At 40.7% G+C, this 26,292-nt stretch overlaps 1 protein-coding gene and 1 long non-coding RNA gene across 16 annotated transcripts in view; one reads left to right on the top strand and one right to left on the bottom strand.

Annotated features, from left to right (window-relative positions):
- The window catches only part of LOC119500680, a 186,243-nt gene that overhangs the window by 83,103 nt on the left and 76,848 nt on the right, over window positions 1-26,292 (bottom strand). The gene's annotated exons all lie outside the window — the stretch shown is intronic.
- nr4a2a (nuclear receptor subfamily 4, group A, member 2a) lies at window positions 798-7,210 on the top strand. Its single transcript, XM_037790527.1, has 8 exons — window positions 798-969; window positions 1,463-1,567; window positions 1,734-2,635; window positions 3,736-3,865; window positions 4,041-4,204; window positions 4,846-5,048; window positions 5,216-5,394; window positions 5,882-7,210. Exons 3-8 carry the CDS (start codon window positions 1,736-1,738, stop codon window positions 6,136-6,138), a joined length of 1,833 nt encoding a protein of 610 aa, XP_037646455.1. The 5' UTR covers window positions 798-969; window positions 1,463-1,567; window positions 1,734-1,735; the 3' UTR covers window positions 6,139-7,210.

Here is a 26,292-nt window from a genome sequence, read left to right as displayed (position 1 = left end):
GGGCTCATTCTAAGCTAATGAAAACACTGATTCTTCAGATGATTATACATTAATGAAAACATACTTATTAATATTATATTCCATTTCTGCTAATAGATCTCCCAAAATGTTACACACTGTTCCTTTAATAAAATGCAGTAGTAATAGTCTTAAAAGAGTATTTTTCATGGTGGTATTACCACTTTTAGTCAAGTATCTGAACACTTATTTATCACTGGAAATAAGTGCTTCCAGTCTTCTTCCACTACATTAACTCTTCACAACAGTGAGACTATATAATATCCGTTCAAACTAAAATACAATCATGTAATGATGCATGCTGCAACCTAGAAGTTTACCTTTATTATATATGTATGTGTGCGTGATATTAGATGAATTGTCTCCAAACAATAATAGTCCTGTGTGTTGAAGTGAAGGTGAAAACAAAGGTGATTACTACTAAAAAAAAAGTTAATCAAATGTGCAGAAACTACCAGCTCATCTCATTTACTTTGCAAAATCACATGTAAGACCAAAACAAGCCTGACTTTAAGTCCTCTGCATACACACAAAAGTGTCAGAAGTGAGCACAGAATATGGGTTTACCCTCCACTACATCTCTGCTAATGTCCATGTGGGAAGCAACATGGAACACATACCACAAGACAATCACACACTTTGCCAGAGAAATTGGGGCTTGAGAAAGCTCCCCAGCGGATTGGTCGGTGCCCTTGTCGACGCCGATGACGTGGCGCTGTGAAACACGTGGGCCACGGTATCCAGAGCTCACATAAACAAAGCCACATTGGTCCAGACTGGGTAGTCGAAGCTCGTGTCGCTGTCAGTACGCTGGAGTCACTCGGTTTAAAGTCTGCCTGGCTGCTTTTGTTGGGTACCGCCGCTCATGATTTGGAGCTTTTACACAAATTGATGAATACCCCCTGCATGCTTATCGCATGGATTGAAAGCCACGATCCTGATGTGAAAGAGGTAAGATTCAACTCATCTCTTTTTCTTTGCAACATGATGTGCCTCCGAGCCTTTTAAATATTTTTCCTTTTTAGTCTGTTTTCACTGTTAAACTGAAGTTTACAGACTACAAAACTGAGTCTGGATCAGACTGTGCAGATGTGCTGATGTTTCATTTTTTTTTTTTTTTAGCTTTTCTCAGACAAGTTTCCACTAATGTCAAGTGCGCGAAGTTGGTCTGTGCATCACGAACAAGCGCACACTTTATTATAAGGAAAGAAAAAAAGACGACTTATGCTGTTAAATTTATCTATATATGCACATATTTTGCTTTTCAAAGTTTTTTATGACGTTTTCCAAAACCGCCGTGCGTAATCGGAAATTGGCTGCAGTTTGTGCGTAATTGTGTTATAAAAGGTTAAATCTGTCTTTATCTGGGATCTCGTGGTGATTTTTTTATCATATTTGTTTATTTTATAATCTAGTAAATGTCAAAGTGGTGTGTTTTATTAAGGGGAAGATCCAGAACAGAGCCGCTTTCTTGAATCCTGACACCCATACTCCAACTCCTGACAAAACCCATTTCAAGTGTCACCGAAAAACTGTCAGAAGACTTGAGGTAGGATATGGAAAATTATTTACAAATAAAAAAATACAGATGTATTGTATTATGAAATTACATTCTTACTGTTTTTTTTTTTTTGTTTAAAAATAAAATCAGATGAAACTGTAAAACTTTCTCCATATTTCTTGGTGGTATTCTGATGTGTTTCTGGTTTTTGCAGCCATGCCCTGCGTTCAGGCTCAGTATGGATCATCACCTCAAGGAGCTAGTCCTGCTTCCCAGAGCTACAGCTACCACACCGCAGGAGAATACAGCTGCGACTTCCTAACACCCGAGTTTGTTAAGTTTAGCATGGACTTGACCAACACTGAAATCACAGCCACCACTTCTCTCCCGAGTTTCAGCACATTCATGGACAACTACAACACCGGTTACGACGTCAAACCGCCCTGTCTGTATCAGATGCCCCACTCTGGAGGAGACCAATCCTCCATCAAGGTGGAGGACGTCCAGATGCACAGCTACCACCACCAGCAGGGCCACCTGCAGCCTCCTCCTCAGTCGGAGGAGATGATGGCGGCTCACTCTGGTGGGCCTATGTACTTCAAACCATCCTCTCCTCACGCTCCGAGCACGCCAAACTTCCAGGTTCAGCCCAATCACATGTGGGAGGATCCGGGCTCCCTGCACAGTTTCCACCAGAACTATGTCGCGGCCACGTCTCACATGATGGACCAGCAGCGCAAGAATCCAGTTTCAAGGCTTTCCCTCTTCTCCTTCAAGCAATCCCCGCCCGGTACTCCCGTTTCCAGCTGTCAGATGCGGTTCGACGGGCCTCTGCACGTCTCCATGAACCACGACAACTCCGGAGTGCACCACCACCGAGGCCTGGACGGGCAGAGCTTCGCGGTGCCCAGCGCCATCCGGAAACAAGCTGCTGGTCTGGCATTTCCTCACTCCCTGCAGCTCGGACACGGCCACCAGCTGGTGGACAGCGGTGTGCCGTCGCCTCCGTCCAGAGGATCTCCGTCAAACGAGGGTCTGTGTGCGGTGTGCGGAGACAACGCAGCCTGCCAGCATTATGGAGTGAGAACCTGCGAGGGCTGCAAAGGATTCTTCAAGGTGGGATGATGTGACACCATGAATATGAGTGATTTTTTTATTCTTATTTTTTATTCTAACGTTTTTATCTATTCTTTTGTTATTATACTGTTTAACTTGCACAAACAAAACCAGAGCAAATTCCTTACACCTGGCAATAAACACGAGTCTGATTCTGATCTGATCTGATTCTGATAATCTGCCCAATTTCTTTAAAAAAACAACATGTAATAACACAAGTTAAAACATATAATATAATTCCATTTTCAATATTACACACCTTAAAGTTGCGTGCGTAAAAATAACTATATATGACATATAGGGCACATCTATCACAGCACATCTCAAAGGAATAAAGTAAAAATATGAAAACACCACGAAATGTGTTATTTGATGTCGGTCTTATTCCCTCTTGTTGGTTCACCCCGAACAGGAGATGAGATTTTTTTTTAAAATATATATATGTATCACTTGTGCAGCAATCCATATATATATATAAGTAAATATAATAATTAATATTTGTCATGTTTTTTAAGGGCACTTGGAACAACATTTCACAGAAAACATTAGTCATCAACTCCCTTTATGATCACCTAGTTCGACACTTCCTCTATTAACTGTACAGCAGACATAAACCATAATTTGGATTTGCTCTGGTTATAAAAAAATCCCTATAGAAACTGAATTTTCCAAACTGAATCTAAACAGACAGCCTAAATGCCAAATATATCTGGTTTGGGTCTGAAGGTTGTTGGGGTGAGGTAAGAGAAGGAAAGCACCTTGAAAACGTATATAATATAATTTCAATATTACACACCTCAAAGTTGCGTGCGTAAAATAACTTTATATGACATATAGGGCACATCTATCCACATCTCAAAGGAATAAAGTAAAAATATGAAAGACCAAGAAATGTGTATTTGCTGTAGGTCTTATTCCCTCTTGTTGGTTCACACCGAACAGGAGATGAGACAGATATTATATCGTTTTCATCTTTTCATTTTTTATACCACTTGTGCAGCAAATCCACAGTCCGTGTTTTCTACATGTTCTACATCCTTCAGAAAGGATAGGCCCTGCATTATGAGTGACATTATGCTTTTTCTTTCTTTCTTTTCCAGCGCACCGTTCAGAAAAACGCTAAATACGTGTGTTTAGCAAATAAAAACTGCCCTGTTGACAAACGCCGAAGAAATCGCTGCCAGTTCTGCCGCTTCCAGAAGTGCATGGTCGTCGGAATGGTGAGAGAAGGTATGTTTAGGCCATGCATTCATATTATTTTAGACCACTAGTTTTATATTTCAACACTGACACACTGGAGGAACGTGCGTAATAAGAGTGTTGGATTATTTAAACCCCACTTTTACGCACAGCAACAGGAGTGCGTATTGATGACTTTATGTGTCATATGTTTCTTCCGATGCAGTTGTCCGGACTGATAATCTGAAAGGTCGGAGAGGACGACTACCATCCAAACCCAAAAGTCCTCAGGAGCCCTCTCCTCCTTCGCCGCCGGTGAGCCTCATAAGCGCACTTGTTCGAGCCCATGTGGACTCCAACCCATCCATGTCTGCCTTGGACTACTCCAGAGTAAGTCATCCACACACACAGCACTTCAAAAACACAGCACTTTTTTTTATGTGTTTTTTTTTCTTGTTGTTTTGTTTTTATAACTCTACTCTTTCTTTTGTCATTATTATTATTATTGTTATTTCTTTTCTTAGTTTTGTTTTTTGGTTTTGAATGTTGAAGGTGTTTTCTCTATAGTGTACTTGATGGGTTTGTCTGTAAAGCTCATCTACTTAAAAGTTGGTTTATAGACTGTTGTAATTACAAACAGTGGATTGCGTATATGAAAACAGCCTTGATAAAAAGGAAAAAAATAAAGTATAAATAAAAAAAAAAAAAGTTGACAACTATTACTCCGAGTGAAAACAGAATGAACAACAAGATTGATTGCCCTTTTTTAATTTAGCCCTGCTTTTAGGTAACAATTTACTGCCTTGGAACTTTTCTGTAATTCCCAACTTTGTCAGGCTTTTTAATGTGGTCGATTTTTTTTCTTCCTCCACCTAAGTAAATTGAAATAGAGAACTTAATAAAAAAGAAGACATGGATTTAATAGTGGAAAAAGCACCCTCTCTTTCTCTTGTGAAATGGGCATTTTGCAATTTCACGGATTATATATTTTAAAGGACCTCATTAACAGTGCTGTTTAAATTAAATTCCAGTTCCAGGCAAACCCTGACTACCAAATGACCGGAGACAACACTCAGCACATCCAGCAGTTCTACGACCTCCTGACGGGCTCCATGGAGATCATCCGAGGCTGGGCGGAGAAGATCCCGGGCTTCTGTGATCTACCCAAGCAAGATCAGGATCTCCTCTTTGAATCCGCCTTCCTGGAGCTGTTCGTCCTGCGGCTGGCGTACAGGTGAGTAATTATTAAACAAAACAATCTTTAAGATAATCATCAGCTGCTCCTTCAAGCTTCATTGATTTGGGTTTTATTAGCTGCCCCAATAATAATAAGAAGAAAGGCTCTTTAAATCCACATTTATTGCCATGCGTAATTAATGGCGTTTTCCTTATTAATTGCAGGTCCAACCCGGTGGAAGGCAAACTTATTTTTTGTAATGGAGTGGTGTTACACCGGCTACAGTGCGTCCGTGGGTTTGGAGAGTGGGTGGACGCCATCGTGGACTTTTCTTCCAACTTGCAGAGCATGAACATTGACATCTCAGCTTTCTCCTGCATCGCAGCTCTGGCCATGGTAACAGGTGCGTAAAAAAAAAAGCACACTTGTTGGGCGGCTGTGGCTCAGTTTGGTAGAGCAGGTTGTCCACCAATCGGAAGGTCGGTGGTTCGATCCCCGGATCGGCTGCTCCGGGTCACATGTCGATGTGTCCTTGAGCAAGACACTTAACCCCAAAATTGCTCCCGAAGGCATAGCCATCAGTGTGTGGATGAGTATTTAGAATTTAGAATGTATAATGAGTATTTAGAATTTAGAATGTATAATGAGTATTTAGATTAGATCCTGATGGGCAAAAGTTGTCACCTTAGCTCTGCCATCAGTGTATGAATGTGTGTGTGAATGGGTGAATGCTGACATGTAGTGTAAAGCGCTTTGAGTGGTCAGAACACTAGACTATAAATGCAAGTCCATTTACCATTTACTAAAAACTCTGCCTGCGTTATACAAACGCGTGCAAAACAAGAGAAAGGGGAAATAATTTGTGTTCCTTTTTTTCTTCTGTATTTCAGAGCGACACGGGCTCAAAGAACCCAAGAGAGTGGAGGATCTCCAAAACAAGATAGTCAACTGCCTCAAAGATCAAGTGACGTTCAATGGCGGCGGATTGAATCGGCCCAACTACTTGTCAAAACTCTTGGGAAAGCTCCCAGAACTGCGCACACTATGTACCCAAGGTCTGCAGCGTATCTTTTACCTAAAACTAGAAGATCTAGTCCCTCCGCCAGCAATAATTGACAAACTTTTCCTCGACACCCTACCTTTCTGAGTCCAAACTCGACTCCGAGACCTCAAAGAACTTCCAAAAGACTGTTTATAGGAGTCAGATTTTTATTATTTCTGAATATTTGCAAAGCTCCGTAGGCTAATAGAACAACAAAACGGTATGAGAAATAAGAATAAGAGGAGGAAGAGAGAGAAAGAGAGAGAGAGAGAGAGAGAGAGAGAGAGTGTTATTGCTGTGTAGGCCTTTTAATTCTTTGAATCATCACTGGGAATTTGGAAAAATTGTCAACAATCCGGTTTTTACAATCACTTCTTGTTTATTTAACATCGGCTCTACTGATACTCAGATGTAATATATTCCATTTATATATATGAACACGCACACACACTCACACACACTGTATATTCTGATAGATTATGTGATGCTTACCAATGCATCGGTTTATAATAACACGTTGTACAAAGTTTGTTATAATGAAAAAGATTTTAATTTTCTTTTCTTTTTTTGACTCGTGCCTATATGTGTTTCTGACAGGATCCCAAAAAGTATCCAGAAAAGACAACGCATGTTCTAGTTTTCCTTTTTTTCTTTTTTCATTTTATAAATAGGCACTTGCTGAGGTGATGTCTATATATAATATATACCGGACACTATGTAGTCTGCTAGATTTGATACAGATTCGTAGTTATGGCACTCCTTTTATGTATGACGCATTATGTGGAAAAATATCTCATCTGTATAGAAAAATGAGGGACCCATGGTGTTTGTAAAACTGTCAGACATTCCTTGTTTGTATGTGCTGTAAGTATTGTTGCTGTTGAATATAAACGTTTCTATATATTTATTATTTCTATTGCCAAGAGCTACACTAAAGCATGGTGCAATTTAAACGACTTCAAAAACCATCCGAGTTCATGCTGAGCACGTTGTCTATGTTTTTATGTCTTATAAACGTCTATAGGTAGTTATGATTTAACACGTTTTGGAAAATGAAAAGCTCCCATCTTATATCAAGAGGTTCATGAGTTTGTGATATAGGCCCACATCTTTGACATCATGATGTACTTACGACTTCTGTAACGCATTTGGTGCCGAATTAAAAAAAAAAAAAAAACTTTAGAGAGAAAGAAATATTTAATGTTTACAAATAAAACTTTTAAATCAATTTTTTTTGCTAAATAATTTCTCTGAAATTAATTTATTTTTTAAATTAGGACATCTCTGATCGGACTTTAGCACGACAGAGAAAATATCAGTTTGGAGGTCAAACTTATTATTTTCCTTTAAGTTTTGTGATCAGCGCTTTTACAGGCCGATTTGCGCAAAATCATTTAAATAAACTATTTATTTTAATATCTTAATTTCACTAAATATGAAATTGTGCAGTTTAAAAAGTAAGTTATTGCATTTAAAGACTAAGAATATGTCGCAAATAGTGTGCAGGCCTACTCATGTTTTATCTCGACTTAAAATTCTCCAATTTGTTTAGACAAAAATATGTTGCACATATTTATTATTTGACGATTCTAATCGTTTCATTTAAGCCTAAACTGAGTGAATATTTCAGTCATCAAAATTACATTTTAATCCACTTCTAATTTGGAGAAACACCTTCAAGTTGTCTCCTGCATGTGTGTCTATATTTCTTATATTTGAATAAAAAAAAGAAGAAGATTTTATTAGCACATCCAGGCTGTTAAAAAGCTCGTTTCATTCTTTAACGCCTATTTGTATTTGGCAAAAGAAAAAACATCTACAACGGATTAAATATAGGAATCTTCTTTTTTCGCTTGAATCCAAAATATTTTTTTTGAGAGAACAATTTAAAAAAAAGAGCATCGGGTTTTATAATTCAGTCTGTTTCCTCTGGATGCTGGTGCGAAAGTTGATGCAAATAAAAGTTGAAGGTTGTCTTTCTGGACAGACTTTCCTTGTTGCCTAAAGGATTCAGAATGTGATGTCCACCTTTATATTATATTTTAATTTGCATTGGAGATCATCGTTGCGCTTCATTTGCCTTCACTTTTCTCATGTAAACGCAGACTGTTAACCTGTTTTATCTGCCGACGAGCCACAACTTAGACAGTTTTACCAGACTGACTACCTACAACCTGCTATTACAAAGAAGAAGAAGAAAAGAACACGTTTATTGTGAGATGAAATCCTGTTGCGCACAGGTGGCGCAGCTTCACATTGTGCGTAAAAAGCGCAGCGCTTTGTGCCATTTTGGGATTTTAAGTGACCGAGAAAGATTGGATGATGCCACACACAGGCACACTTTTCTCTAAGTTTAAAGTTTTCACCTGAGCCGACAAAGTAAGGTCGTTTTTTTTTATTGTAGTTTGATAGTAAGCCTGTCACCATCAACCTCCAGCTGCATCCTTTAATGCCATTTCGCCCTCATGCAACTAGCCCACAACTCAAGCCACTTTGCGCATCAAATGTGCGTCTCGTAGTGTGTAACTTGCACAAATGAAAGTCCTTTAAAGCGGCAGTGATTGGCCTGCTGGAGCTGCAGCAGTGCAGGCTGTCACAAAGCCTCTCCGTTAGTCTGTCAGAGGAGAGAAGTGACGCCAGGCTCTGAGGCATGTCTGAGACTTATCCTTGCTGATTCCACATTTATCACATGATCAAGAATGAAGGGAACAGCTTATTTTGAGAGATATTAGCAGCAGGCAATAAATTGTCTAAATAATTAGATCGTCACTGTAAAGTGCTAATTCCAAGGCAAATTGGGATTACACTCAGAACCAGTTTGCTGACATTTAGCAGATCTGTTTGAAAGGGTGCATTACAATGTCACAAGTTCTCTCTTATTGACTCAAAGTACAGTTAGGGGTTTTGAAACATGTCTGTCTTCGACACAATAAAACGTGACACAAGACAGTGAATACTTCTGTCAGTGTTTGTGCATGATTATATATGCTGGAGGGACTTGGAGTCTAAATTCATTAAGAGCCTATATGACTTCATTTCCTCTCCGCACTTGACATCAGTGGAAGGTTAGACATGATGGTGTCAGCATGAGTAGAAGAGAGAGAAAAGAATTCTCCAGTTGCTCCCGTTGCAGAGAGCAACCAACCCAAAAGCCAGCAGGTGAAGGTGGCCATCTTCCAGAGAACACAGTATCTGCTGCTAAGTGCTTGTACACAAAGTGAGAATCAAATTATAAGACTCAGAGTCCCAGCTTCTGAGAAACGCTGCTTCACATTTACAGCTACCACTAATAGAGACACACGCACGGTGCACACTGTGACGATCGTGGACGGTTATGTTGCACGCACAGCTGCACTTTTGTCTAATTCTGTGATGCAATTTGACAGGTTCACATGCGTGTTGCTCGGTGGATTGGAAGTGCTGCAGCTCTGCTGTAGGTGTGTCCGGTTAGGAGCCGTTCCACGACAACAAAACTGAACAAGGATATGCTTTCCTTAGACTCTAATATGTTATTTTTTGCAAAAAAAGGTTCACATGTTGACGGTGTGATTTAGATTGGAGGTCTAATGTGTGAATTACCAAGACGGGAGGCCAAGATAAGCCAGACCTTCGCCTCATCTGATCCCCGTGGTGGGAGAGCACTTGACCTTTCACCTTTGCACTACATGAGAACTTGTTAGACACACATCCGATGAGGAAAACTCACGGTTGCTCAAACTGCTACTGGAATTACGCTCGCAGTAGTCAGCGAAAGATATAGAGAATAATTATAAAGATGCACAAATATGCACACTACAAAGTTTTGTGAACTACTAGGGATGCACTGATCCGACCATTTCAGTCCTGATAACGATACCTGGGCTTTGGGTATCGGCTAATACCGAGTACTGATCTGATACCAGTGTTTAATTAATAAGCTAAATGTCTCACTGTGTGGAAGTGACTGAGATCATTCTGTTATGTGAAAGGCAACATCAGGCTTGACTTAAACTTTGCTTTCCTAATTTTGTAAAACAAAATGTAACAAATAAATAAATAGATATAAACTTACTGAATTATTTATCATTAAAAAATAAATCGTACATCAGTAACTTAGTAAAAAGAAATCTTCAAAATGAACAAGAACTACATCAAGAGTGAACCTTTTTAATACAGCAACAAATTGGTCAAAACTTTAACAGGAATTAAAATTCCACTATAGAATGTATATAGTATATAAACATAGAACTGAGTTGAATAGATCGGCCCCATTGTCCCCGATACTCGATCCAGCTATTTTCCGGTACTGGTGCATCCCTAAAAACTATACGCTGATACTATATCTCTCTATTCAGCATGAGTTTTGGACACAATATGTAATTTTCTCTGACATGGTTCGACTTAAGCCTCGAGTAAATGACAGTAAAGTATTATCTTTCTTTATGTGACTGGCATTAAAAGTTATTTTGAGGTACAGAGTGAGAATCTTATTAGAAAGCTCGCGAGCAAGGCGCTGAAATAGATCCACGTGCTGTATGACTAAAACAGCCACAGCATGCTCTTTATTACTTGACTTACTTTCAAATGAAATTGATTAAAACTTTTGAAAAATTGATTGATTTAAACAACTTATGTGACTTTTTCAGTATGTCAGTACACTCTGGTTGTCATGTCGAGAGGTTATAATCCACCTGTCTCTTCATCGCTCCTTGTTTATGTACAATAATTCTGCTGCTCTTCATTCATTGAGTCTACATTGAGAATCACTTCCTCTCATGTTACCTTTCCCTCTGTTCAGGGAGCCTGCAGTAAAACATGTTGATTACACAACTTATGAATCTCACAAGTCCCTCCGACTATAGCTCTAAACAAAATGAATGAATAATGAGTGGAATGATGGCCCTTTGGATACGACTGCCTATAGTTATATTACTGTGACTATTTGATTTACCATATTGAAATGCTGGTGATTGTCCAATAAATAATGCAAAAAGCTGATTTCCGAGTGGCGAGGCAGGAAAAGAAATCCACCTTGCATATAGATGGAAGTGAGCCGTGTCTGTCCCGCTCAGCCTGTGGTGGCCCAGAGCAGCTTTATCATTCATAGGACTAAACAGACAATCAATTCAGCAGCCATGTATGAAGGATGAAGGGATGCGACAAGCTGTGAATGATGAGGAGCCAAAAATCAAAGGCCTCACTCCTTCTTAGCTCTAATGGCCATTACCAGCCCAGACAGCACCAGTAAAACGAGGTTAATCATTTGCACAGATCCTCTCAAAGAAGATTGACTGGACTTGATGCCTCGTCAGATCACTCATAAATATTTACTTCATATTAAACAGCTGTGTATGCTCTGTTATTGCGCATTGATTTCTGATGGATGCTATCAAATTATTGTTTCAAGTGTGGTCAAGTTAAAAGCGCTAATGCGACGCTTGTACCGAGACTCGATTATGCTAACCGCAAGAAATTAATAATGCAATGAAATTGACTGGATGTCATGTTAAAGAGGGGATTCTTCAGGTTTCTGCAGGATTTGGGGGAAAAAGTGGGGTGAATTTCACAAATGATCATATTAGGGATGCACCGATCAGACTTTTCAGTCCCGATACCGATAGCGATACCTGGGCTTTGGGTATCGGCTGATACCGAGCACTGATCTGATACCAGTGTTTAATTAATACGCTGTTTGCCTCACTGTGTGGAAGAGACTGGGATCAGTCTGTTATGTGTAAGGCAACATCAGGCTTGACATAAACATTGCTTTCCTAACTTTATAAAACAAAATGTGACCAATAAATACATAGATATAAATGTATTTGAATGTTCTTCATCATTAAAATAATAAATTGTACACCAGCAACTTGGTAAAAAATCTTCAAAATTAACAGGAATTAGAATTCAAGTGTTAACCTTTTTAATGCAGCAACAAATTGGTCAAAACTTAAACAGGAGTTAAAATTCCAGTATATAATGTATATAGTATATAAGTATAGAATTGAGTAGATCGGCTCCATTGTCACCAATATCCGATCCAGCTATTTGAACCGGAATCGGCCCGATATCCGATCCAGTATCGGTGCATCCCTAGATCATATTATCAGCAGAAACCACAAGAGTCTGAATGGTACATTCAGTGCTGATAGAGTTAAATGGCCCTACAGTTGAAGTTTATGTGCATAGCATGTATCAGTATTGAACACACGGGTTCAGTCCTTTGACCTTATTGACAAAATGAAATCGGAAATTTCCTTTATGGAAAGAGTTAATGTTTCCTCGGGCGGACATGTTTCCGATTCAATTAGTTTTAATGAAGCCGGTGCTCAGTGGTCACTGAAGTAGAAAAAACAGGCATAAATGCCTGATGGTAATAGAGGACATATTAAGGAGGAAGGGATCGGACACACAGTGCGTGTTTCTAAGTGGCGAAAAAATGCCTCTATCAGGCTGGTAGGAGCCGGTGGCTTGGGAAGCAGTGAATTGTATGAGCCTCAAATGATGCATTAGGATCTCTGGGGCGAGGCTGGAGGAGACCGAGTGGCACACTGTAAAAACACACAGGAGAAGAATCTGGTTTTGATGACGCATGCGGGGGTATCGCCAGGCAGATGGTGAAATCATCACATCTGCATCATTTTATCATAGCAGAAATCAATTTATTCTTAGATTGATGTTATTTTGTGATTTCTAAAGTCTAAAAAACGTTGCTCATTAACTGCTTTCTGTATTCTCCCCCATTTACACCTTCCACTGTGACAATGTGACTGAATGCAGGGCTGCAAACTATCCTCCCCCCCACCCTCCCATCCCTCCGTCTGATGTCAGTGTGTAAAATGTCAACATGGTCAGATGCACTGGCTCAGTTCCCGCTAGAATATGCCCTCATCCTGTGTTATGGTTTGTGCCGCTGCTCCATGTGAAGTGAAACATATTAAACACACCCATGCACATGTAATCTGTTCATGTCTTTGAGTCAAATCGTGTGTGTGTGTGTGTGTGTGTGTGTGTGTGTGTGTGTGTATCTGGTCTTCTATCATCTGCTAAGTGCAGCCCTCTTCATGTGCATTTAGTCTTGCTGAATTAAAGCAACCCAGATTAAAAAGCAGGTACATGGGTGTCCTGGTAGCACAGGGGTCTTAGGTGTTGACCATGTAATTGCAGCGCCCTATGTTGCATGTTACCCACCCAATTCTTTCTCCCCTGATTTTCTGTTTGTCTCTACTGTCTGTTCTAAAAAAAGGTAAAAAATTCCCCCTAAATCAAACCAGTCACCAGAAAAAATATTGGCATTGGACGTTTCTGCAAACCACGGATATGTTGAATCATGACGTTTCTGAACCAAAAATACAGCAAAAATATTTAGTTCAGGTCATGGTTTGGGTTCAAACAATAATGTAACAACAGAACAACGCACCAAAACCACTACAGTTAGGAAAAAACATCATGGTTGGGCTTAAAACTACTACGTTTGTACAATGAAAATGACACAGAACGTTGTAAACATGGGACACGAACGAGCCCATCCACCTCTCCTCCCGGTGTGTTTCTTTCGCTATTTAAACCAGTGATTTTCGAAGTGGCGTCCGGGGACCCCCAGGGGTCCGTGGCACTCTGTCAGGGGTCCGCGAAATAATTTACTATAAATGATAAAATTGTGCTGTATCATTAAAAAGTACATATCTACAGATGGGGACCGTTTGTGCTAATAAAACAAGCATATTGTGTGCTTGTATGTTGTATTATTGCAGCAATAAGTTCATTATTTGTTTTAAGTTGAAGCACTTACTGACAGTCAGCTTTAGACTGGTATATTTGTAATGTCAGGATTTATTAGGACTATGCCAGTTTTGCTATTGTTAATTTTCTGAAATCTTTTAAGATCAACTACTTGAAATAAAGGCTAGAAATGCTGTAAAGTTGAGTCAAAATATATATCTAGATATCCATTGAGGCATTTTTGAAGGTTCAGTCAGAAAATCTGTTCTTACGAGCACCAAGACCCCAGTTGTGCCACCCCTCGATTAAACAAGCACACTTGGAAAAAGGTTGCCAAGGTTTTGCAGCTACAAAGTCCTCTCCTCAGAGATAAAAGCAAGTTGAGAGAATTAAATATAAGAGCTTACGTTAATGTGTTTTTTTCAAACACTTCACCAACAGCAACTTCACCACTTCTTTTACCTTAATCTTCCTTCCCTGCGCTGACTAACAGGAGGTAAACAAGCCTGAGATTCACTCACGCTCGTCTGCATCTACAGGGCGTCTCAGGCCTTGTTTGCTGCTAGTGTATGCATGAATTTCTGTGTGCATGAATACATATTCTATGTACCCGCAGAGTGACAACACAAATAGATGCACACACTGTAGTGATGGTTTTATAAAGCTCTCGTCGCACATATAAGTTCACATCTATACTGAGAAGGTGCCAATAGATAGTAGAGTGGTGGGTTCTTGAGGGGTCAAGAGGGGAATATGATGTGTGTGTGTGTTGGACAAAAGGGAAGGGGAGAGGGGGTTGTAGTGTGTGTGTGTGTGTGTGTGTGTGTCACAACAGACAGAAGAGATCCAGCCCAAGCTCCCACACAGCTTTGTCATATCACTAGGAGATTAGGAACACACACATGTCAAGCTAGGCAGAGCCTGCTGCAATAATGCACCTGCCAGCTCTCAAGATCCACTCAACCCCTGTTCAACCCCCTGTTCCTAACATGCTAACATAAAGACACACACACACATGGATGCACCACATTTTTAAATATCGATCCCCTTCTAAGGATATAATATGAGATCAGAGGAAAACTAATTAATTGATAAATAGCGTGAAGCATATTCATACAAAAGAGGAATAAATCGAACGCAATGTGAGTATTAAAGTTAAAGGAAAATGTAGTTCAACACCGATACGATGAAAAACACAAAATATGGCAGACATGAAAAGGTTGGGATCTGTCTGGGGAAAGTGGATATTTTACATGAAAAACCTGAAGGGAGAAGGTCGTTGTCCTTCTTCATGACAGAGTTCCCCAAGAAAAGGAGAGAGAGGAGCGTCTCCTAGAGATTCATCTCCACCAGGATTCAAGGTCATCCAACCTAGTCATCCTAGAAGCACTTGAAAAATATGGAGTGAAGACTGGAGATATTCTTTCCCCCCAAAAAAAAGGAGTACGGAGGGAAGACTCTGACTGAAGAGAATCACTGACCTTCAAACAAGCTCTCTATCCATATAGAGTAGGGGAAGACATGCACAATCCATCAAAAATGCACATGAACTTTCCCTCTTCAAATAGTTCCCGCTTGAATAGCAGTCAATGGATCAACTATGAATATTGCATGTAGTGAATTGCAGGGGGTTCAGATTGAATTCACTGTGATAAAAAAACAAAAAACAAATCTGTGATATTAGAATATCAGATTTTTTGAGATTACGTTTTGAGTGAAAACAAATTGTGAACGATGGATTTAAACCCTTTTTTTTGTTCAAATAAATTTGCGAAATAAAGTAAGCGTGCAAAGATATAAATCATCTAAAATGTATAGAAGAGAAAATATGTGCCCGATATTAATAAAAAACAAAGTGTAAAAAGAATTCAGAATCCACTCTATGGTCATGAAATTGCCTTTTGCCACAGTCCCTTTTCAAGAATGGAAAGATCAGTGTTAATTTTCAGCCGCTCTTTGATTGGATGAACCTGCCTCCCTCTTGCCCGACACGGCTACCACAGGTCAGTGGCTGGTGCACTGTAGCATGAAACAAACAAATAGAAAAAGGCACCTTGTGGCACTTGACTCTCGCCAGAATGCAACTGACGGCAAGCCTGCCAGCGTCCTGTAATAACGACCGGTGCCTCCTAACCAAAGAATGGAGAGAGAGAGAGAAAGAGAGGAGAGGAGGGGTGGAGGGGGAAAGAGAGCTGGGAAAGGGGGAAAACATGGATTTAGAGCTGGAGATATGGAAGGAGAGAGGTGGAGGAAATGATCGGGAAAGAAGGTAGCATGTTAGTGCTCTGAAACCCAGGAAGAGGTGAAACCTGAGCAGAACCAGCTGCAGTGAAAAATAGATTTAATATCGAACGGCAAAAGTACTCAATAGTTTGATTGAGAAATATAAATGATGAATTGAGACAAGGAAGAAGCCCTTTAGGGGTTAGACAACACAGACAGGTGAGTATAATCTCAACACAAAGCAATAATATGCGCTGTGTTTATCTATTCTATCAACTAAAAAAGCATGATCACTGCATTGCTGCAGCACTATGAGTGTGTTGGCTTTTCTATAGGGGCAACTTTATGACGTTTGTTGTAACGGAAAATAAAATTCAAATCATTGAATCTCATGGTGTTTTTTCTTACTGTAAGGACCTTGAACTGCTTGAATGCTATATTTATTTAATATTAATCAGTAGAAATACAAAAATACACAAAGGTGTATAAAGGTGCACATTGTCACTTGAGTCAGCGTTGGTCGTGGCTGAAGACTACAAGTTTGAAAATTTAAAAAATCTGGCTCTGCAGAGTCAGAAAGACTTGAGCTCACCAGACCTCTGTAGCATGCTCCTCATCTCTGCCTCAGGCCAGAGGCTCGAGGCTACATTAGCCGCTAACACACCCAAATCCCTGAACGAATTGTCGGCGGTTGAGTTGCATTGTGGGTAATGCAGCCACAAGGTATTGACAAGGAAGAAGAAAACGTGGAATAAAAAGGATGATAACTCTGGTTCTGCTTAAAGGCGCAGCGTGTAGGATTAGACGGCATCTAGTGGTGAGATTGCAGATTGAGACACAAATGGCTCTATCAAGTACCAGTGTTTGGTTTGTCCATGGGCTACTGTAAAAACATGGCGACCTGCTCCATATGTAGATACAAATGGTTCATTACGAAAACACAATGATTCTTATTTTCAACTTAAACTTATTTATATGATATTCCATTTCTGCCAATAGATCCCGCTAACCACTTTTCCTTAAATTGATTTTGATCCTTTTTCCATTTTTTGTAAACCATCCGTCTATTGGGAGACCGACAATGCTACACAGTAGTGGTGTAACGGACCGTAGTTGATCCGTGCTCCACACGAACACAGCCGGTGTGTGCGCAGAGCAGCGCTGGGTGGAAACCTGCGGGCCCACAGCGAAAGCTCTAACGGATAGAGGCCAGACAAACAGCCATCCAACGTTAAAGATCAAAGTACTTAAGTGCGCTGCACATATTGACCATCATCTTTTCTTGTAAAATGTCCGGTGTAATCGGTAACACCCGTGTTGTTTATTAACCAGTGGGAAAATTTCCTCAACGACAAATCTTTGTTGAAATCGGCAGCACCACCATACGGAGGTTACAGAGAGTTACATTATGGTGCGTTCAGGCTCTATTCAGTAAAAAAAGGAGTATTGGCCGAAGGTAAATGGCAAATGTAATCTTGTTAAATGTAGTTTTTGGCGAGAAACTTGAATAAATACAGTTATTTGAAGAAGATATTTTCACAACAATATAAAATAGATAATAGAGAGGGAATGATGACCTGTTTACTTCTTAATACTAGCTCTAAGCAGCATATAATAAATAATTAAAACTATTATACTACAAGATTTTTTCATAAAAAATACAATCTTTAATTTCCTGATTATTTGACTTTAACTACTGTAGATGACTATAACAAAGTAAAAGGATAACATTCAAATTGAAAAACAACAACAAAAACGATCTGTATCAACCGATATTGCTCATCGATGATTGGCAATCTGTATCTGTGGCAAAAAAACGTGATCAGGGCATCTCTAAAGTTATATTTGCTCTCTTTTCTCTCTGCTGATCCAATCCGATCAGATCCGTGACTCAAAACTGTGATACGATCCGAACCATGAGTTTTGTGATCCATGTATAATAGTGCAATGCTAAATCAGCAGAGTACTATTGTACTATAAGGACCCTTTTTTAATCATATACAACATGCATGAAGATGTGCATGAAATAGGAGGACAAAAAATAATTGTGTCTCAAGACAGCCTTCTCTAACAGTCCATGCAAAATGGAGAAAACATACAATATAAGCTGGGCGGGACAAGGTATAGAGGATAGGAGGAGATGGGAGCAGACAGGGGAGAGGGGAATGGAGAACAGCCGATCATCCTGTGATAAGACGAGGAAAATAAGTCTGATTATCACAGAGGCCGGGAGCATTAGACAGACAGTTGGAAGTCATCTCAAAACTCAGGAGGGAAGAGACAAGACGAGGTCACAATTATGCCCCGCTAGCTGCACTCCCCTCCTCCTCATGAAGTCCTCTAATATATTCGGTTAGTTCCTGTATGGCGCGGAGGGGAAATTCTAATTAAAGGGTGGGGGGAATTTTGACACATGTGAGGCAGAGATCAATATTTAGCACCATAATCAGCCATTCCTGATGGCTCGACGGTGTCACTGCGAGCAGGCTGCAGCTCTCCATTAGAGCGCTTTCTGAAGGAGCAGACGGGCAGGCGAGCCGGCAGCCAGCCAAGCAGGCAGGCGGGCTGCAGAGAAACTCCCAGCCATCATGAATCAAAGCAAGTGATGCCTCTCGTGCTCCATTTTGCTTTGCTTTTTATCTTCATTCATCCTCTTAAAGGAGAAAAGTGAACTCTGTCAGGCCGGTTTGTGATGGGGGGGCAGGGGAAGTGGAAAAGAAAGGAAGAAAAATGCCAGAGAGGTGATACGCTAGATCAGGAGGAAGTGCAGCTGTCAGGACTTTGGACTGTGAGATGATTGGAAGGTACACAGATGGTCCCGTCTATTGAGCTATTCCTCTTTTCCGTTTGACAAATATTTAATTTTTTAATTGACAGTGGAAGACGTATTTAAATATTTTTTAAGTAACAGTAGCAAAACCACACTGTGAAAATATTTCATTACAAGTAAAGTCCTGCTTTGAAGATATCACTTAAGCAAAAGTACAAAAGTATTATTAGCAAAATGTACTTAAAGTATCTAAAGTAAGATTACTCATAAAGCAGAAATATGGTCCCTGTGAGTGTTACATTATTGGATTATTATTGCTGATGCATGTTACTGTTGTAGCTGGTGGAGGGGGAGCTCATTTCAACTATTTTAGACAGTGTTGTGTAGTTTAATCTATAACCGTGTGTTAGGGCTGCTTGATTATGGGAAAAAATCATGAATTTAGAACAACAAATTTGTAGCCTGAATCTTAAAGTTAAATTCATCAATCTGGGGGTGCTCTAGTAAACAATTTAATCATAAACACTTTAGTTGTATAGATATATGAATGAAAAAGTGACATCCACAAAGCATGGTAAACGAGACGGGGTACGTGTTTCAAGATGGGTTGGTTGAGTTGCTGACATCGCCGCTGACACACACCGAGGACAGTCACGCCCAGGCGGCAACCTCTGGGGCTGAAAAATGAAGCCAACGCGGAAGTGCAAAAAACTGCAGTTCAGCGAATGGCCACTTGAGGCTGGCTCCAAAAACGAGTCAATCCCAATCGCAATTTACGTGACAAATAAATGAACGTTGACTTCTGGTTTAATACGGGACATGAACACTGGTCTCCTGGGTGAAGGGCCAGTGTTTTTGGACCCACCCGTCCACTCCGACCTCCTCCCTACGCGGTGTTTGTCACACTTTATACTTCCTGGTTCACAATTACGTGGATTATACGAATTGCTTTTGTAGAATATATACAAATTAGAGTGCATTACTTTTCATAGGTATAGCTACGAACGGTGTATGAGAACAGCCTGTATTCATTTTCCAAACAGATACACGCACACACACTCACACAAGCACACACACACACACACACAACGTTTGTGGCATGTGAACACGGCGGCTCAGCTGACACGGATAGTGACCACTGACTCAGTATCAGGAACATGTGTTGTTTCCTGAAGGCAAGGAGAGAGGGCGAGGGGCAACGGAGGGGGCATGTGGAGGTGTGTGTGTTTGAGTGTGTGTGGGTGTGTGTGGGTGGGGGGGGGCAGTCCAGCCCAGGGTGTCCCCTGTCTCCATGTGTCAGCCCATCTCCTTGTTCTTGCATGTCAGTGACACACACGTGGGTACTTACCAACCCAAGTTGCTCCAATTAATGGCTGTCCCACTGCGCTGTCCGTTGCGCGGTGTGCTAGCCGGGGTGACAAGATATGGTCTGGGATCTGTCTCTCCAGTGACATAAGGAAGGAATTTTAAGAGGGAAAAGTGATGCAAACACACACCGCCTCACGCTGCGCCCAGATAGGTAGATAACAAAGACTCTTGTAAATGAGTGGCAGCGAGGAAGGCATTGAGGATTCTCTAATTACTCGCTGCAATCTATCTAAGTCACTGGCCTTCTAATTTGATTTATCAGAACGCATGAAATCCCCTGGAATAATGCCCTTATTAGAAGGACAGAACTGACGGGGGGACAAGAGGTCTACCGAGAGGAGGAGGAGAGCGCAGATTTAAGCATCAATTACAGTCAAAAGGAGAATTAATAGTTATTAATCCACAAACATAGCCACCGTTCTTTCTGCTGCCTCTCTGCCACTTGGAGACAATCCTCTTCACACTTGCCCCGCCACACACACAAACACACACAGTCACACACACTTCCACAGCGTGCACATACCAGCATTAAGAATTAAAACTATGGGTGGGGAAAAAAAAATAGATTCACCTATGTATCGCAATTTTTTTTTTTTTTACGATTTTGAAATAGATTTTTTAATGCCAGAATCGATATATTTGCTTCATTTGAGTCTATGCTGAGGTAGAAGGAAGTTACCGCTTTTATTTTTGTAGTCTGAGTAACGTCATATCCGTTTTGTATCCGTCAACCAAAACAAACCACAGCCTCATACGACCTGCACAATCCCATTTTAAATCCAACGTGGTAAACACTACACATGCAGTCAAGTATGGAAACACTTTGGGTTTCACACATTGCCAAGAAAATCAGAGCTAGACATCATGGCTAAAGCTGCATGCTAACTCTGTCATGGACAGGAAACGTTATCGTATTGCAGTAATGCGTGGTCAAGCCAGCCGTCACTCTCATCTCCGTGGTCAAATTGGCCGACGCTTCAACTGCAGAGCACCCATATACTGACATTTATGTTAAATGCATTCAAAAGGCCCCGATGGAGCTGACCATGGATGTATAAAGAGAACGGAGTTGACAAAAGAGCTAGCGACGGACAAAGTTAGCGGAAGTATACACGTGTGACTACGTCCGGTTTTCAAAATAAGGTGTTAACAAAGGGAACTGTATATACAAAATACATATATGTAAATAAGATTGATTGTTTTCAGAAAATATCCTGAATCCCTAGAAGTGTATGATTCAACTTTTTCTCATGGTCTAGTGTTAAAAAAGCTAACAAAAATTGCAATGAATCGTAATATTGAATCGCAATACTTAAAAATCGCAATACATATCGATTCGGCACCCAAGTTATCGTGATAGTATCGAATGGGGAGATAGGTGTATCGTCCCAGCCCTAATAAATACACATGCATGCCTATTAACACACTGATGCAAACAACCACACACATATATTCATGAGTCAAAATACAGAAACAGACTGCAGAACTGAGTGAAGATAAGCATCTAAAAAAAAAAAAACGTAAAAGCAAGACGACAGTAACAACATGCCATAAATATCTGTTACTGTGGATGCTTCATATCATTTTGCCCACCGGTAGATCAAAGGTCTTTAACTCTTTAACTAAATTCTTGACTGACAAATTCAATTGCTGTCAGTCTTCCGGGCCCCTCAATGTAATATGTGCATTTTGATTCAATTTGCCCCGCAAATACATACATATACATATTGTTTATCTGGTTATGGGCACACAAAAATCAATACTTATATCTGTGCTTTGTCATCCCTAAGTGCATCATGAAATAGCAAGATATCCCTCTAATTGAATCTAACGAAACCACGTAGATTGTTAATTTTGTGCTATTAAGCTTTTGCAACATTTACAACGTCTTCTTTTTGGCTCGTTGATGACTCTTGTTTGTCCCCTTGTATGGGAAAAGAACATTTTATATATCTTAAAATTGAATTTAGAAAGGTCAATCTGTAAACAAATAACAATAAATCAAAGATGGAGCTAACTTGCATCAGGAATTCAAAGTACACAGGAGCAGTTTTCATAAGCTGGTGTCATTTGAAACAAGAAAAATACCGTATTGCTATGTGAAGGATTTTGTAATTGCAAATTACCGTGATTATTCAGATCATCCTAATTAATTCATGTGTTACAGCACTTTAAAAAAAAACACACGGTCATATCACATGCACGAGAATAACAACAAAAGGACAGCTTGTCATGTTAAATAATTTAAAGATCAGTGAAGGCGGCGGTGCTGCATTACAGTAGGTGACACTCTGGTCTGAGTTTTATGTTAAATCCTGTGGTTTCTGTTAAAGGGTTGCTGAGTGGCTGAAAGGAGAATGCCAGTGTGCTGTTGCCTTGCTGTCAGTCACACAGAGGCAGTATTTAGACAGGGAGCTGAGAGGTCTGCTCCGCTGCCAGCTCCTGCCTTTTAAACAGCCCTTTCCTCAGAGAGACAGCTTAGCACTGAGTGCCAGTCAACCTCGCCTGCCCCCCACCCCCCAACACACACACATACACACACTTTGATAGCCTCTTCACTAAAGAACAATTTGGCAGAAGGGGAGAAATGATCGTGTACGGTCCGACCCAAAGGTACATTGTAATGGGTCTGTCCCCCCTGTTTCAACAAAGTGGAGCAAGAGGCGTCTGGACAGCAGATTCATCAGCATTACTTGAATGGAGGAACAAGCTCATACAGCATTACGTGGCTGACAGGGAAGATGAATCTAGGCAACTCAGCGCATCGGGGGATCCTCATAGACCTTCAGTCACGGCCCGTGGTAAAGACTGAAGGATGGGAGAGAGGTTGTGGAGATAACACATCACGCCCCGTCTGCGTCCCCGTATTATGATGCTGTCCTGTAGAGTGTCTGGGACAATACTGTGTTGGCTGCCAGAGTGCCGTTGACATCATTGACAAACCTCTATGGTGTCAGGCAGTCACTCACACTTCTACTGGGTGTCTGTCATCATGCTCAAACGGTCAGGCACTGACACCTTTTCACGTGAATGAAGATTCTCCAGCGACTGACGAAAAAATAGTGGATGGCCTTTAAGGAGGGAGGGGGGGGGGGAGACACAGCAAAGAATAGCACCTCATCTCAAAAGGAGAGACTTATAATTTGCAATAATGGCACACCAGTAGCTCTCGGAGAGAAAATTACAGGAAAAAGCCGATCTGAAATATCCTTTTAACTGGCAGAAACACATCCATTGTAGACAGAAGTCTTGTTTACTTGGTAAAATGGCATCAATTAGGAGCGGATGGCAAAATTAGCATATTCTCTTAATGGACTGGCCTTTCTTGTGCGGCGCTCTCACACTGATTGTATGGAAGGGACATGTTAAGGGAGACTGAGAAAAGGTCAGGTGTCTGCACCATTCAGGTGATCATATTTTTCACCAAACAGTTGTGCATTCTCCATGGCTATTGTCATGTTATACTGCAGCCGAGAGCAACATTCCTGTGTGCTATGCGGGGAAATTTTGCTTTCGAATCGGAAAACAGGTCACTCATTCTGACACTTCCAGGATTTTGGACACAAAGCGTTTGAAAATATCTGATGTGTTTAAAATATTCCATGTCTATATTTTGTTTAAAAAAAATATTTCATCACGATATACATCTATTTATCAAAGCATCAATAAATATACTGCTACTTCAGAAAAATCATTAATTCCAGTGAAAATGCTAGTAAAACAGTCTAAAAATTAAATAAAAATATCATCCCAACAATATATATGTAAGCCATGTGGCCAAAGACTTGCTCATAAAAGTTAAAAATAATCAAATCTACTGTGTGTTTTCTTTCCTGATTGATTAACATAAGCACACTGTTGGGATTTGAGTCTTTAAAATCTGAGAAAGAAAAATATCACCACAAATTAGAGAAATTAACAGGCAATTTAAAGTAGTGTTCAATATCCTGTTCCTACAGTGAGCTAATCAATTTGAATGATTTGCCAGTTTATTCCCATTATTAACAGCCCCCCATCACTTTGGAGGCTAATTAATTCTAAAAATGATATTTCACCATCAATGCGGCGGTACGTATCTCAAGCAGCACTCAGCTCCTCCCAGCCAGACCGAAGCCGCAGACTGCAAATTCTCTCCCCTCCTCCTCCTCCTCCTCCTCCTCCTCCTCCTCCACCTCCCCTCTTCCCTTGTGCCTCTGCTCCCACCACCCCAAATTGACTGGTCTTGCACAGTTGCAGCTGAACAAGAAAGGAATTGCTAGTGTCAAGACACAGTTTACAAATATGACATCTCCTCTGCCATGGCTGGAAATATGAAATATTGATTTATGTGCAGTAAAAGGTCTTATAAAAATGATCACATACACATGAGGGATTAATGCGCAGAAGATCAATAGAAATTTCATTCTTGACACTAGACTGTCACCTATGGTGAAATGCTAAAATAAAGAAATCAATATTATCTATGAAATGTCAAATTTATTATAATTATGTGGATGAAAGCTGGCCAAGTGGCTCCCAGGGGGCTGAGAGGGATAGGGTACCGCTCTCAAGCATCCCTCATGTCCCCCTTTCTCATGCTGCCAATTTTGAGAGCAATATTGGTGTAAAGGGTTTCCACCCGTTATGTATGGCCTTGTTGTAACAAATTCCTCCAGGAATATTTAACTGTGGAGAGACTGACAATGGACAGAGCTGCAGTTCATAGCCTGCAGGTTGCGTAGTTAACAGCTGTTAGCTTTGGCACATATTGTATGACTCTGCCCTCTCGATTGAAACCTATTTGGCAGCTGCTGCTGACACGGACGAGTCACAGGCCACTAAAGTACGACATCTCAGCGTGCGTCCTGGTTCAAAGATGACAGATTCAGTCAGGCTACGTATTGATCTAAAGGCTTGAATGTAGTGAGTAATCATGCAGATTTGTTTTGCTTTGGACATGAACTATTTAATAGGAAAAGGAGCCACACAAAGCCATAAAACAAACATATTAATTGAGAAGTTTAAAAATGATTTTAACTCGTTTTTCAATCCACAAGAGGAAAGTTTGATATCAAGAGACTTCAGCTCTTTGTGTGTCATTGTGGGTTTCTCAAATCCCCCTCAATGTTTTATTTGCATTTAAACTAAGAGCTATTTGTGTTCATTCACTTGTTTTCCATGTCTAATTAATATCCTTTGAATGTGTGGGGATCAATTTATTTAATCAATGTTGGGTAGTGCCTCTGGCCTTCTAAAGGTCACTTAGATATGGAATGGGAAATCATCAGAGTCAGATCACAAAGGGGCGAGCAGGTAATTTGAATGCGGCAGGCAAACTTTGCATGTATGATCACACATTTCTGAAAAACTACAGAAAATTATTTTCCTTTCCGTCTTCCCATTTCAGGCAATCGTCTTTTTTTTCTCCACCAGAGGCCCACTGTACACACTAGAGTGTGGCAGCTGTGTAATCCCTTTAACAACCGACGGGGCTATTAAATGAACCGGCGGTGCAGCTGCAAATAGCCAATAAAGCCAGCACAATATCATCCCTATTAAACAGTAATCTCGGCAGGCTTAAGAAGTTCTCTGAAAAATGGGAGGAAAACCATAACAAAATGTAATCAAGCAAAACATGGGGATTTTCCTCAACAAAATAAGCCAAACAATTTTCACAGTGGCTTACATGAAAGGTGTTGAGCAAAAAAGCACTCGAGCCTCAGAGAACTTCGCGGCCCCTTCAGGTGACCACGGCTCGCCGCCTTATCACAAATACAGGAGTGCACACAACAAATAAAATGAGCCTGTCAATCGAAGCAATTTATCGCCACAGATATTAACAGAGAAAGGGGAAACAGGGGAAAATAACAAATTGTGCAGTTACATTTTAAAAGTGACCAAATCGAATTCATAAGATCACAATTTGAGAGATAGAACCCAGTTTATTTTTCCTCCCTTTCACCGGCTTATGTGCTCTGTCAGATGAAAGCGGAGCAGAGAGCCGCCGTTGATGGAGCCTTTGAGCCTGGGAGAGGAGGCAACGCAGCCTCTTGAAGGGGTGCCGGGGACAGCGATAACCGGGGAGGCCGCGGGAGCTCCCTCCGCTGCCGGGGGAAGGTGTTCCAACTTATCAGAGTCTGCACGCGGGGAATGATTACCCCTCTGCCGGGCCGATTACTGCCGGCTCTCCGGGTCAAAAGCAGGCCAGGATGAAAGAGAGA

This window comes from Sebastes umbrosus, chromosome 13 (genome assembly GCF_015220745.1).
Source record: "Sebastes umbrosus isolate fSebUmb1 chromosome 13, fSebUmb1.pri, whole genome shotgun sequence".
Classification (NCBI taxonomy): domain Eukaryota; kingdom Metazoa; phylum Chordata; class Actinopteri; order Perciformes; family Sebastidae; genus Sebastes; species Sebastes umbrosus.
Note: the sequence above shows the minus strand (reverse complement) of the source record. Positions and strands in the feature narration are given on the sequence as shown.

Bases quoted from the DNA above. Each gene is read 5' to 3' on its own strand.
- nr4a2a (XM_037790527.1), top strand. From the start codon at position 1,736: ATGCCCTGCGTTCAGGCTCAGTATGGATCATCACCTCAAGGAGCTAGT. The intron at 2,636-3,735 runs GTGGGATGATGT...TTTCTTTTCCAG, and splicing joins GCTGCAAAGGATTCTTCAAG to CGCACCGTTCAGAAAAACGC. The intron at 5,395-5,881 runs GTGCGTAAAAAA...TCTGTATTTCAG, and splicing joins AGCTCTGGCCATGGTAACAG to AGCGACACGGGCTCAAAGAA.